Consider the following 14415-nt stretch of genomic DNA (forward strand, 5'->3'; position numbering starts at 1 on the left):
TAGCCAACTTTTAATAGCCAACTAATTCTTTGTAAAAAATTAGTTACAACTTATGCTGTAAAGTTACAACAATTACTTTACAGCATTTTCTGAGAATTTTTTACAATTATTATAGATGTTTCAAGACTGTAAAAGCCCTCACTACATGCTTTATACACTTTTCTCAGACAGGCATGAACATTTTCACACTTATCTCTTTTGTTTAAACACTCTTAAAGTTCAAACCTTCGTAGAAAAATAAGTCCAGTATTATAGAATGAAACCAAAACATTTCGTCTGCATTGTTGTGTTTGTTGGGGAGAAAACAGTACAGCACTTCAGAGTCACACAGCTAGCGATCGAAGATTTAAGTAAATTCGACAAGCTAAACGCATTCTGTACTGTACAAATCCGGTTGTTGGTACTTCTTGGCTTGTGTAGCCAGTAGGTAACAAAAGCTCAACACTGCGCCTAGCATCCTGGAGCACTTCTGTTGTGTTTTGTACGTGCTTCGGAGTTTGTACGTGCTATAGAGTTTTTACGTGTTTTGGAGTTTTTACGTGCTTCGGGGTTTGTACGTGCTTCGCAGTTTGTACGTGCTTTGGAGTTTTTACGTGTTTTGGAGTTTGTACGTGCTTCGGAGTTTGTACGTGCTATAGAGTTTGTACGTGCTTTGTCTCTAGCGGCCACCATAAATATACTTTTATTTATTCACTCCACATAAAATGTAATAAATAAATCATATAATGCAAAAACCAACTATTTACATTTCAACTTTTAACTATTTAAATTTTCAGCTTTTTCCTTTTAAAGAAATTTTAAGTGATATAACACAAAACACTGCAAACCACAACACAATTAAATATAAATATGAAAAAGAAGATGCACATTCTCTGTCACATGGGCCTGCATGAATAAACTTTCTGAATCCTTTATCATCTGCAACTGAAAATAGTTGTGGATGATTACTATACCTTTCTACAGGGAGTGCAGAATTATTAGGCAAGTTGTATTTTTGAGGAATAATTTTATTACTGAACAACAACCATGTTCTCAATGAACCCAAAAAACTCATTAATATCAAAGCTGAATGTTTTTGGAAGTAGTTTTTAGTTTGTTTTTAGTTTTAGCTATTTTAGGGGATATCTGTGTGTGCAGGTGACTATTACTGTGCATAATTATTAGGCAACTTAACAAAAACAAATATATACCCATTTCAATTATTTATTTTTACCAGTGAAACCAATATAACATCTCCACATTCACAAATATACATTTCTGACATTCAAAAACAAAACAAAAACAAATCAGCGACCAATATAGCCACCTTTCTTGCAAGGACACTCAAAAGCCTGCCATCCATGGATTCTGTCAGTGTTTTGATCTGTTCACCATCAACATTATGCAGCAGCATCCACAGCCTCCCAGACACTGTTCAGAGAGGTGTACTGTTTTCCCTCCTTGTAAATCTCACATTTGATGATGGACCACAGGTTCTCAATGGGGTTCAGATCAGGTGAACAAGGAGGCCATGTCATTAGTTTTTCTTCTTTTATACCCTTTCTTGCCAGCCACGCTGTGGAGTACTTGGACGCGTGTGATGGAGCATTGTCCTGCGTGAAAATCATGTTTTTCTTGAAGGATGCAGACTTCTTCCTGTACCACTGCTTGAAGAAGGCGTCTTCCAGAAACTGGCAGTAGGACTGGGAGTTGAGCTTGACTCCATCCTCAACCCGAAAAGGCCCCACAAGCTCATCTTTGATGATACCAGCCCAAACCAGTACTCCACCTCCACCTTGCTGGCGTCTGAGTCGGACTGGAGCTCTCTGCCCTTTACCAATCCAGCCACGGGCCCATCCATCTGGCCCATCAAGACTCACTCTCATTTCATCAGTCCATAAAACCTTAAAAATCAGTCTTGAGATATTTCTTGGCCCAGTCTTGACGTTTCAGCTTGTGTGTCTTGTTCAGTGGTGGTCGCCTTTCAGCCTTTCTTACCTTGGCCATGTCTCTGAGTATTGCACACCTTGTGCTTTTGGGCACTCCAGTGATGTTGCAGCTCTGAAATATGGCCAAACTGGTGGCAAGTGGCATCTTGGCAGCTGCACGCTTGACTTTTCTCAGTTCATGGGCAGTTATTTTGCGCCTTGGTTTTTCCACACGCTTCTTGCGACCCTGTTGACTATTTTGAATGAAACGCTTGATTGTTCGATGATCACGCTTCAGAAGCTTTGCAATTTTAAGACTGCTGCATGCCTCTGCAAGATATCTCACTATTTTTGACTTTTCTGAGCCTGTCAAGTCCTTCTTTTGACCCATTTTGCCAAAGGAAAGGAAGTTGCCTAATAATTATGCACACCTGATATAGGGTGTTGATGTCATTAGACCACACCCCTTCTCATTACAGAGATGCACATCACCTAATATGCTTAATTGGTAGTAGGCTTTCGAGCCTATACAGCTTGGAGTAAGACAACATGCATGAAGAGGATGATGTGGACAAAATACTCATTTGCCTAATAATTCTGCACTCCCTGTAATGTGACATTGTTGTCCCTGGCTCTCTTCCTCTCTCTCTTTCCCTCCTGCTCTGTTCCTGTGCTACTGCGGGTGTAACTACCGCCCCTCCCCCCTCTTCCCAGCGCAAAGCACAAGGCTGTCGTGCGGAGTGAAGCGGAAAAAAGTGAGAGGGTGAGAGAAAGAAAAAAACCCCGGCTCGCATCGTTCACTTCAAAGAAGTTTCATTTCGTTCGCGACTGTCACATCACTATTAAGCATTATGAGGCAGAGGGTGGGGGGTGGTTCCCTATGTTTTTTGCTGGGAGTTGGCAACCCTCTTAATTAGGTTGTTTAATATTTCCCCTAAGTACTGTTTAAAATGCCAGAATAGGGAGGATGGTGTAGGTTTAAGTTTATTAAATTGATCAGTATTGCTGAACTATGAAATATTTTGGGTGCAGTGTATTTTTTGCACACAGGTATAACAGAATAGCTTTAATGTTTTGTTTTTTAAAACTTGAGTATGAATTAAACAAAATGCTGCAAGATATGAAAAAACAGTTTTATTGATTATAAAATACACTATATCAGATTCATATTGGTATCGGCAGATATCCAAATTTACTATATCGGTATCGGACATAAAAAAGTGGCATCATGCCATTTCTAGCATTTAGCAACAACAAGCCATGTCTCCCTGCTTAATCACTCCTTTCCTATTTACAGGACGCATGTTTAACTGTCCACAGGTGCTAAAAGGCAGTACCTGTATTAAGCACTTATCTAATCTTCTGTGAATGTGTAAATTTGCTCACAGGGATCAACAGTCAGTCTCCAATTTTTTGTTTCACTTTAATGTAGAGAGACAAAATATTAACCAAAATTCCAGAAAAAGAGCATTACATAAAAGTTATAAATTGATTTGCATGTTATTGAATGAAATCAGTATTTGATCCCATGCCACCCAGCCAAAATTCTGGGTATTGTGATTCATAGATTACAATCAATCAATAGAAAAAAGAAAAAAAAACAATCATGATCTCAACTCAACACAGAAACAATTTCTGTGGAAGAAAGGTGATGGATCTTCCCAAAATGACAATGTTAATCATCTGAAGGCAGTTGGGACCACAGCCAGCAAGCACACCATCAGTAACACACTACAGAGTAATGGACTGAAATGAACAAACAAACTAAAATTGTTTTTCGCAGATCCATTTATAATTGTCTGAACATGAACGATCATTCCAGGACTGTTTTTTATTACCACTGAAATGAACACAGTCCTCTTCACCCCACTTTGGAACTCCACCACCATTATCAGGTTGATTTTGTTTCCAGTACCTAGAAGGGTAACATCATCTTATTGTTAGGAAAAACGATATTTGCTGTGTGTGTGGTGGATTTCAGCCAAATTTTCCACCAGCAGCTTTGATTCATTTTGTGGAGCTTTTACAGCCACACAGACAATCACAGCTATCTTGCAAAGATATCATGATTGATATATTAACTACTTCTGCCCCATGTGGCCAAAACAAGTTTTAAGTGTACATCTTAAGCTTTTGGCCTCCCAGCTTGTTTCAGCCCACTGAAATTTAAGCTCACCAATGTGGGTATTTCTCATGAATCTGTTGGTTACCAAATTAACTGAACCAAAGTAAAGACTTACATCAGAATCAGTGGAGTTCCATCTACCCATTTCCATGTTCCTTCCTGTTCTTTGTCATTCAAACCAATCCAAGCTTCTTCTGTGGCGATTTTAAGGATGGCAGTCTGTTTAAAAAACATTTTAGTTTTGAACCAGAATTTTATTTGGGGCAGTTTATTCCAGTTATATCTAAACATCACTTCTATAATCCCAAACCAGCGTTAACTAAAACTTTGTGTTTTCTCAATTGCTTTGATGCATTTCTTGTGGCATTTTTCACTGAAGACATATGTCTGAACAACTCATACAGTATGAACTTCATTATTCATTTATAAACACAATAACTCACGCATACATATGAACTGTACCTGTTCTTCAGGGCTGTTAATAACCACCAAATCTGCTTGTCTGTCTCTGCAATCCTTTCTGGCTGCATCCCAGGAGCCAGAGCTTTCAGAGAGGAGATAGCAGCTATGGTTGAAATTACTCCATCCCTCAGGACATGTTTTTTCTGGAAGAAATTACAAACAACTAATATTTCATGAAGGCTAATGGAAATTATTTTACTCACCATTTAACAATGCTCATTTGATCTGTTTTAATTAATTAATTTTTTTAATTAATGAAGCAGCCCCATAGCTTGATCACACAGATTTATTTATAGTTTATTCACTTGCTGAGTGTTATATTTGTTTGCCTGTGTATATTTACTACAGTGACAGTTTTCATGCCTAATATATTTTAGGTCTGCAGCTAACTATTATTAAGTAATCAGTTATTCCATCGTTCCATCGATTAATTGAGTAATCAGATAAAAAATACTTCTGGGCGATAATAAATGCTCAAAAGAGAAAACTTGCAGGTCTTCTCCTCATCAGATTATATTTTAGAAATTGCAATTGGAACCCTTTCCTTGTATTTACAGGCCATATTATAAAAAAAAAATTTAAATGTAAAAATAAGTATATGATCTCAAGTGTGGTAATGCCCAATGAAGTAATACAGCCTTAACTAATCATTGCAAGGCTTTAAACATTAATAGGAGGCCAAATAAAAAGAGATTCTGACAGTATTTTATCCCCTGGATGAGGTAGCTCTCTATCATATCATATCTCTCTATTCCTTTAAATGTTCCATATGTATGGGATATGACCCCCCTTGGACGCGGCATGTGGATACTTCTTTAAGACACTCCTGCTAGCCTGGCCATGCCCTACAGCTTATGTATAAAACAGCTGTGCAGCTGTGAAACCGGTGCTCGTTTGATCTCCATTGGTACGAGCATGTGTGACAGATGGTATGGTACATATGTTTGGTACTGTGTGTATGCCATGTGTATGTGGCAGTTGTGTCCGCTTGTGGGAGCCTGTCTCGGCAGCCTTTCCCCATTTTTCCCCGAGCACCAGACACAGCGGAATTGGCTCTGTTTGTTGCCTGTATACCTTTTGTGCTTTCTTCTGACCACTACTCATCTCATGCTAGGGCCTTCATCTGGGTCTGAATTTTCTCCAGGACCTAGTTCAGATTGACTTCTTTTCCAATCTATCTTTGTTATTGTTATCTGCTGGGCTTGTAGAAAAATTCTCACAATAAATCTGATATCCCGTTCCCAGGTAGTTTTTGTTTATAAGCGCCATCACAGCATCAAATGACAGCCCCTTCCCAGTTACCAGAGTTGACCTCCCTGTATAAATGTTAAAGTCCACTGTGTACCCTGTGTTGTCAGATAGCACAAAAAGTTCTATCCCCCACTTTGTTGGCTTACTTTTTATGTATTGCTTCAGGGCAACTCTGGCTTTAGTGGAGACCATGCGCTAATCCACAGAACGGTTTTGCTGTAGGTGGTATACAGCTTTGAAGGCTACACGTAAACTGTCATACAGGGGACGTAGTCTGTGCAGGCAGTCATAATCACCAGTGCCTTTTTTTCTATCATTGAGAGCATCTTCCGCAGGATCACTCAGATGAATATTCCAAGTGATGGTGAGGAACCAGTCTCTGGTCATGACCTCAGAGGGATATTGCACATGAAAAGTGGAATTCACACACCAAAAATCTCTCATTTTAGGCAGCTTTAGAACCCCCATGTAGAGTGTTATGCCAATGTAATTGTACAGTTCAGCCTCTGTGAGCTCAGTCCATGTTAATTTTTTGCCTGCAGCAATATTTTTAGCTGCATTTTTGTTTGTGTTGACACACAGTGTTTTGATAGCAGCTCAGTCAAAGTATATCTTGAACAGTTCAGATGGAGATGGACTGTCCACACATTCTGAAAATGGCAGCTGCACAACTGGCTTTCTTTATGGAAAGAAATTCGGTACAGGATGAGGCAAGCTGTCAGGGTCCTTCCACTCATCCAGACAGCTGCATCACCAGAGAGTGACCTGGAGCGCTTGCCTCTTTTTGCCGGAGGACAACTCATCCGACTCCTTCCTCTCCCTCTGCTTCCCTCCAGAGTAGAGGCTGCTTCAGTTGACCAGGAGACTTCAGTTCCCTCCTCTTTAACATTATCAACACTATACACACAAAAAAAATACTCCATCTGTTCGATTTGTCCAGTGCAAGAGTAATTCAGGTAAAATTGTTTTGCAGTACAAAATTGCTCTTTCGCACCACAAACATAATTTTTCTTACGTTTCTCTAACATAAAAAAAAAATTATTTCAAGCAATATACATACCACCTTCCTGATCTGGGGTTTAGAGCATGTGGGACATATCGGGACACAAGAGCTGGAGTCCCAAAAACTAAACTTAACGCCCTGACAAACAAAATCTCCACGAGGGACAATCAGGTGGATCAGAGAGGGCCCTCTCATTTTTATCAAGTGGATGGACACAAGGGAGGTGTGTGTGCTCAACTCTGCATTGTTCATTTTGATGTTGTCTTTTTGTTGTCATGTTGTTAAATTGTGTACAATATGCATTTTATTGATTTTAGTTTTTACTACTGTTTATAAAAATGATTATATCTCAAAAATGAATTCATGAAAATACTCCAAATACATTTTATGTAGTTTGAAAGGACTTTGTGCAACTTTTTTTCATTTACAATTTTGAGCTATGTAGCTTGATATTTTTGCATCAATAAAAATATGTGAAAAACAAAAAACGTTTTTCAATTTTTTTGTGGTTAATTGCACTTTTTTTCTTTTTTTTTCTTTTCTTTTTTTTCTTTTTTTTTTTTAGCAATTTCTATAGTTGCTAGGATTTGTAACACACATATTATTAAAATTTGGGATATAAGGGTTGTATTGATGCATAGTAAGTTGAAATACTCCAAAAAATGGCACCACAGTATGAAAAATGTAAAGATAAGGTCTGGTGGGCTTGCTCTATGGTAGGTCTTAAAGGGTTAAGTGATTTCTCGGATTAAGTAACTGGTGAATCTAAATTGTTCATAGGTGTGAATGTGAGTGCAAATGATTGCCTGTCTCTATGTGCTGGTCAACAGCCTGGCCACCTGTCCACGGTGTACCCTGCCTCCTGCCTTATGGTAGCTGGGAAAGGCTCAAGTGACCCTGAATTGGATAAGCGGCAGAGAACTGCTGGATGGGAATAAATTAAATGCAGCATTAAAGTTTGAGTAATTTAAGATCATTAAATATCATCTCCGTCAGGCAAAAAGAGCAGTATTTGCTAGAGAATTGACTTTCACTGACTTACTGAGTAAAGACTGTTATAAAGTAACACAACCGTAAATAAAAGGACTCACTCTGTTTGCACAAACTCTGAAGCCTTTCAAGCTCTTTGAGATTTTCAGTGAGGTTGGCACGCAGCAGGTCTCTTTCCTCAGTCATGATGGCAAGTTTTTTTCTCACATTGGAGAGATTTGCCTTCAGGCTGTCGCTGTCCTTAATCACAATGAAATCTGAAATAAATAAATCAGTACAAGTTGTTGAGACACAAAACATTTTGTGCATTCATGCTTAGACTGCTTCTGGTTTATTTTTAACATTTTAACTTAGTTTGTCAAATTTTATTCAGCACTCAGTGGCAGTTTGAACAATTATTCATGAAGAATCAGACTCACAGTGGACACCAAGAGTGACAAGTCTAGTTAGAAGTAAAACACCCAGCAGACTCCAAAACACAATAATACTTAAAGACGCATTCCTCTTAGAGGTCTTTGAACCTGAAGAGAGAGAACCCCCCCAGCAAATTACACAACAGTATTAATTGCTATTAAAATAAATCTATTCCGTTTTCTGTCACTTTGTACCTGTGTGATTTGTTGATGGTTTTGGGTTGTCTTGTTTGGCAGATTCAACACTGGCATAAATTTCCTCCATCACTCACAAGCAAGCAAATTATTTCTGAAATGGTGAGCTCTGTAACTCAGCGCTTGTAACGGAAACTCATCACTTTTTTTTAACTTCCGAGGATGTCTCACATTTCAGTTGCTGTTGATATGATGTTCAAAGCACAAATCTACCAGTAAAAGTGGATATAATCTTTTCTAAAGATATTTGTGTATATTATAATCATATTGAAAGTAACAAAAGCTAAAAATTCTGATGCAGTTTTTCTGAAGAACTTTAAAGTTTCAGATTTTTATATAAAGAAAATGACCAGAAACTCAGTCATTTTCACTGAACACATATTCAGTGTTTGTGATTGTTGTTCACTTGTTCTGGGTTATGGTGTAAACTTGGTTTTTCACCAGGCTTCATAGCAATAGTGGATGTTTATTTTTTTTACATGATTATATATTGTACCTCAATGAGTACAGAGCTGCTGTTGCATAATGTGTGTATACTGTGGGTATGCTTGTTATCAAATTATAACTGGTTTTTGATAGGAAACTATGTTTTATAACCAACATCTTGTTGTTTCCTGTAAGCCTGTGCTCATCCTTCCTATCTGTGTGCAGTGTTTATTTTGTTTTGACCTTCTGAGATTCATTAAGAAATTTCATATTTTTATGAAAGCATTTAACATATTTTGGACACTTTAATGTAAGAAAACCATCACACCCAGTGTGCATTTCATACAGTTTCCATGTATGGTATTATATAGACTGTATAAAAATGATTTACATCACTGGGGTTGAAACCAAAGTGTATCAAAAAGTGCTTTTAATGTATTTCTAATGACCATGAGAGGATGACTTATCTCAGTGCAGAGTTAAGTCAAATTGTATAGGAGGAATACTGTGTTTATTAACTGAAAGAACACATCATTGTTTTGGTGTTGTTAACAGTGTTAGTGCGTTACAAAGTAATGTTTTACTGTAATCATATTAAATTTTTCAGTAACATAGTAATGTGGCACAGTACTGCATCAAATTCATTAACTACATTGCAGTTACAATTACGTTGTTACTTGTGTTATAAAGGTTCCTCAACTTCTGCATGTGAGGCAGACATGTGTTTTTTTTACAGTAGATTCTGCTGATTTCAGTTCTGAGTCACACTGTAGGGTACCATCAACCCAAAGTTGATAGTACCTGCATGTTTCCAATCTGTGGAATAAGGATGTTTCCATATAATGTCATGCTAAATTTAAAAAACAACAACAACAAAAAAAGAAATAAACTGACGACATGTCAGACTTGGGTCTGCGCTTCAGTAGGCCCACTAGTTCAGAGACTCATCACCCATGAAGAAAGCAGGACAACAGTATAACCTTTTTACTTGCTAGCAAGGGGAGCCCGCTCGGCAACACCTCTCCCCTCGGTGTCAGACCACTCCAAAGAACCAGCACCCCCCTGCAGCCTTTTATTCTGTGACTCACAGTTTACACAAACACCCATTGTAAACCCCCCCATGGTGCGTCATAAAACTAAGGCACTGAGTGTGTGTGTGTGTATGCATGTACGAGCATGTGTGTGTGTGTGTATGCATGTACGAGCATGTGTGTGTGTGTGTGTACACGTGACTTCCTGCCACACAATATATGCTTACAACTGTTTGAGCACATTTCCTAGTTATCCAAAGGTCATCTCCCCACATCCATATTTGGCTTAACTTTAATGGTTCACCATATGCAAGCATAGGCGAGCCCCTAAATGGCCGGGAGGGGACATCCTTCACAACATAAGGAAACCAGAATCCATCCATCCATCCATTCGCTTCCGCTTATCTTTTCCGGGGTCGCTGGAGCCTATCCCAGCTGTCATAGGGCGAAAGGCGGGGTACACCCTGGACAGGTCGCCAGTCTGTCGCAGGGCCAACACACAGGGACAGACAACCATTCATGCTCACATTCACACCTAGTGACAATTTGGATTATCCAATTAACCTATCCCCTCAACCTGCATGTCTTTGGACGGTGGGAGGAAGCCGGAGTACCCGGAGGGAACCCACGCAAACACGGGGAGAACATGCAAACTCCACACAGAAAGCCCCCGGCCTGATGGTGGAATTGAACTCAGGACCTTCTTGCTGTGCGGCAACAGTGCTAACCACCGTGCCACCAGAATCTCACATGGAATGTGCCCGCAGTTAAACACTTACAGCTAATTACCTCCTCCAGCATCATAGATGTGTAGATGAGGAACAGAAGAATATCTAACCATGCACTTTAAGGTAAGGTTTACAAATTTAAGTACAACAATGACAACATTTAACAATTTACTCTGACAGTCAGTGTACCTGTAAGAGATTTCAACGGGCTATTATTTTGAACTCCAAAATGTCACTGACTTCATATTGAGTGGCTTGAGTTAAATGAGTCCATGGAAACTGGAAGATTTATTTTAATATCTTTAAGAGTTGAGACAAAAATATAGCATATATACGGGCAATTTTGCAGTGCTATGATTTTGAAATCCAAAGCCTGACTGACTTGATATTGACTGAGTAGGACTGTGTGGGTGTATGCTGTTTATCTAACATCAAATTATTCTGTGAAAACAGGAAGTTTTCTTTTAATAGCATTCTGAATTCATACGAAAATGACTCATAAGCAATTTCAAAAGGAAATTATTTTGAAATCTCAAATCAGACTGGCTTGATAGTGACTGAATACCAGTCTGTGGAAATGGGAAGTTTCCTTTTAATAGCAAGGTGTGAGATGAAGAAATAGCCGATTCAGGAGGACTTTTATTCTGAATTTGGTTCTCAGTTTCGCTTATCGTAATACAAAGTATACAAGTGACGGCTGGCTTGATTGTGCTTAAGAAGTGGAAGCTGGCCTGGCAGCAGTCCTAAGTTTTATATTGTTAAATGGTAATCGAAAGACTATGCATTCCAGGTCATTTTACAGAGTAATGAGAAAGTAATGTAATGAGAAGTGTAACAAATTATTTTTCTGTTGAGTAATTAAGTAACACTATTAATTAGAAGTAGAATCAGAATAAGAATACTTTATTAATCCCTAAGGAAATTATGTAAGAACGAAAACTCTCTCAACCCACATGATTTAAAGGAAAACTATTGAAACAGACAAAAGTACAAGTAAAGAGCAGTGAATTAAGTAAGAAAAAGGTTAAACCAAAGAGAAAAAGCAGGAGCAACTGTAACAGGCTGCATGCCTGGTTGACACATGTGAACAGAATAACAAGTAATATAGAATACATTCCTTTTTCTGAGAAAAGACTACAATACTGGATGTGATTGGGCTTTTCATAAGTGTTTCTTTACAACTTTAGGAGTATGTCACTGGATGCTATTGTGAATCACACATCACCAACATTCTGCACTCTTATTGGCTAGCTCCACATTTGTGTTGTGCATTGTTTTAGTCAGTTGTTTTCTGCCACAAAACATTTACTGAAATTTTAGGCGTATGTAGATATGGTGCTGATTACACCATTTGTTTGGAACATTTCAATTCAATTCAATTTTATTTATATAGCGCCAAATCACAACAAAAGTCGCCACAAGGCGCTTTATATTGTACAGTAGATCGTACAATAATAAATACAGAGAAAAACCCAACAATCATATGACCCCCTATGAGCAAGCACTTTGGCAAGGCAAGGCAAGGCAAGGCAAGTTTATTTATATAGCACAATTCAACAACAAGGTGATTCAAAGTGCTTTACAGAGACATTAAAAACAAAAACAAATAAAAAGCATGATTTAAATTTGATTAAAACAAGCAAACAAACAAACAAACAGACAAACAAAACAGTATATAAAATCAAATATCAAAACAGTAGATAAAATCAGAACAGTAGATAAAATCAGTAGTTAAAAAGTAGGTTTTGAAATTTAAACTTAAGTGTGGATTTGGTGTTTTATTCAAATGCAGCTGAGACTAGGTGAGTCTTCAACCTGGATTTAAATAAACTGAGTGTTTCAGCTGATCTGAGGCTTTCTGGGAGTTTGTTCCAGATATAAGGAGCATAAAAGCTGAATGCAGCTTCTCCGTGTCTGGTTCTGACTCTGGGGACTGATAACAGACCGGATCCAGATGACCTGAGGGATCTGGAAGGTTCATACTGGGTCAGGAGATCACTGATGTATTTTGGTCCTAAACCATTCAGAGCTTTATAGACCAGCATCAGAACTTTAAAGTCTATCCTCTGACAGACAGGCAGCCAGTGTAAAGACCTCAGAGCTGGACTGATGTGGTCCACTTTTTTGGTCTTAGTGAGGACTCGAGCAGCAGAGTTCTGAATGAGCTGTAGTTGTCTGACTGATTTTTTAGGTTGACCTGTAAAGATGCTGTTACAGTAATCAAGCCTACTAAAGATGACTGCATGGACTAGTTTTTCCAGGTCCTCTTGAGACATTAGATCTTTTATCCTTGATATATTCTTGAGGTGATAGTAAGCTGATTTTGTTATTGTCTTAATGTGTTTTTCTAAGTTTAGGTCTGCATCCATCACTACACCCAAATTTCTCGCCTGGTTTGTGGTTTTTAGGTGTATAGATTGAAGTTCTCTGGTGACCTGTAATCGTTTTTCTTTGGCACCAAAGACTATTACCTCAGTTTTATTTTTGTGTAGCTGGAGAAAATTGTGGCACAACCAGTCATTAATTTCCTCAATGCATTTACCAAGAGCCTGTACAGGGCCTCGGTCTCCTGGTGACATTGTGATATATATTTGTGTGTCATCTGCATAGCTATGATAGTTTATTTTTTTGTTCTTTATAATCTGTGCCAGTGGGAGCATGTAAATGTTAAACAGAAGGGGTCCCAAGATGGAACCTTGGGGAACTCCACATGTGATACTTGTCTGCTCAGATGTGAAGTTACCTATTGATACAAAGTATTTCCTGTTTTCTAAGTATGTTTTGAACCAGTTTAGTACAGTTCCTGAAAGACCTGCCCAGTTCTCCAGTCGTTTGAGTAATATGTTTTGGTCAACTGTATCAAATGCTGCACTGAGATCCAGTAAAACTAAGACTGACATTGTTCCACTGTCTGTGTTCAGGCATATGTCATTAAACACTTTGGTCAGAGTGGTTTCAGTGCTGTGGTTCTGTCTAAAACCTGACTGGAAGGCATCATAGCAGTTATTCTGTTTTAAGAAGTAATTGAGCTGTTAAGAAACTGCTTTTTCAATAATCTTACTTAAAATGGGAGATTTGAGATCGGCCTGTAGTTATTCATTTGTGTCTTGTCAAGATTGTCCTTTTCAGTATAGGTTTAATTACAGCAGTTTTTAGTGATTCTGGAAACACACCTGACATTAAAGAAAAGTTGACAATCTGTAACAGGTCTGACTCAAAGTCTTTGAGACCTTTTGAAAAAACTTGTTGGCAGGACATCTAAACAGCAAGAGGAGGAGTTCAGTTGACCTAAGATGTCCTCCAGGTCTTTGCTGTTAATAGGGTGAAACTGTTTGATGGTGTTTAAACAGTTTTTCGGTGGACACAGTACATATCCTGGATCTGCTGTTGATGTATTAATTGCTTGTCTAATCTTTTGGATTTTTCTGTGAAGAATTTGGCAAAGTCATTGCAGGCCATGGTCGAATGAAGTTCAGCTGCCACTGACACAGGAGGGTTTGTTAGCCTGTCAACTGTAGAAAATAAGATCCGAGCGTTATGACTGTTTTTGGTGATGATGTCAGAGAAGTAGGACCTCCTTGCACTCCTCAGTTGTAAATTATAATTGTGAAGTTTCTCTTTATAGATGTCATAATGAACCTGGAGGTTTGTTTTTCTCCATCTGCGCTCAGCTTTCCTACACTCTCTTTTTCATTTTTCACCAGTGTGGAGTTTCTCCATGGAGACTTTTTCCTTCCAGAGATAACCTTCACCTTAATGGGAGCAATAGTGTCCATTACATTTAACATTTTAGCATTGAAGCTATTGACAAGCTCATTGACTGAACCTCTGGACAGGTCAGGTGTTAATGGGAAGACCTGGTTAAAGATCTCACTACTGTGTTC

General features: G+C 38.5%; 1 protein-coding gene across 1 annotated transcript; it reads right to left on the reverse strand.

The window, feature by feature from the left end:
- Positions 1 to 3415: 3415 nt before the first annotated feature.
- On the reverse strand, positions 3416 to 8405 carry LOC120433456 (C-type lectin domain family 17, member A-like). The gene is made up of 6 exons (XM_039599711.1): positions 8347 to 8405; positions 8158 to 8259; positions 7840 to 7995; positions 4495 to 4637; positions 4148 to 4251; positions 3416 to 3822 (listed from the first exon to the last, which is right to left on the reverse strand). Exons 3-6 carry the CDS (start codon positions 7922 to 7924, stop codon positions 3672 to 3674), a joined length of 483 nt encoding a protein of 160 aa, XP_039455645.1. The 5' UTR covers positions 7925 to 7995; positions 8158 to 8259; positions 8347 to 8405; the 3' UTR covers positions 3416 to 3671.
- Positions 8406 to 14415: the final 6010 nt, after the last annotated feature.

This window comes from Oreochromis aureus, linkage group 16, assembly GCF_013358895.1.
Source record: "Oreochromis aureus strain Israel breed Guangdong linkage group 16, ZZ_aureus, whole genome shotgun sequence".
Classification (NCBI taxonomy): domain Eukaryota; kingdom Metazoa; phylum Chordata; class Actinopteri; order Cichliformes; family Cichlidae; genus Oreochromis; species Oreochromis aureus.

Bases quoted from the DNA above. Each gene is read 5' to 3' on its own strand.
- LOC120433456 (XM_039599711.1), bottom strand. From the start codon at position 7,924: ATGACTGAGGAAAGAGACCTGCTGCGTGCCAACCTCACTGAAAATCTC. The intron at 4,638-7,839 runs GTGAGTCCTTTT...AATTTCTTCCAG, and splicing joins TCAGAGTTTGTGCAAACAGA to AAAAAACATGTCCTGAGGGA. The intron at 3,823-4,147 runs GTAAGTCTTTAC...TTACCCTTCTAG, and splicing joins GGAACTCCACTGATTCTGAT to GTACTGGAAACAAAATCAAC.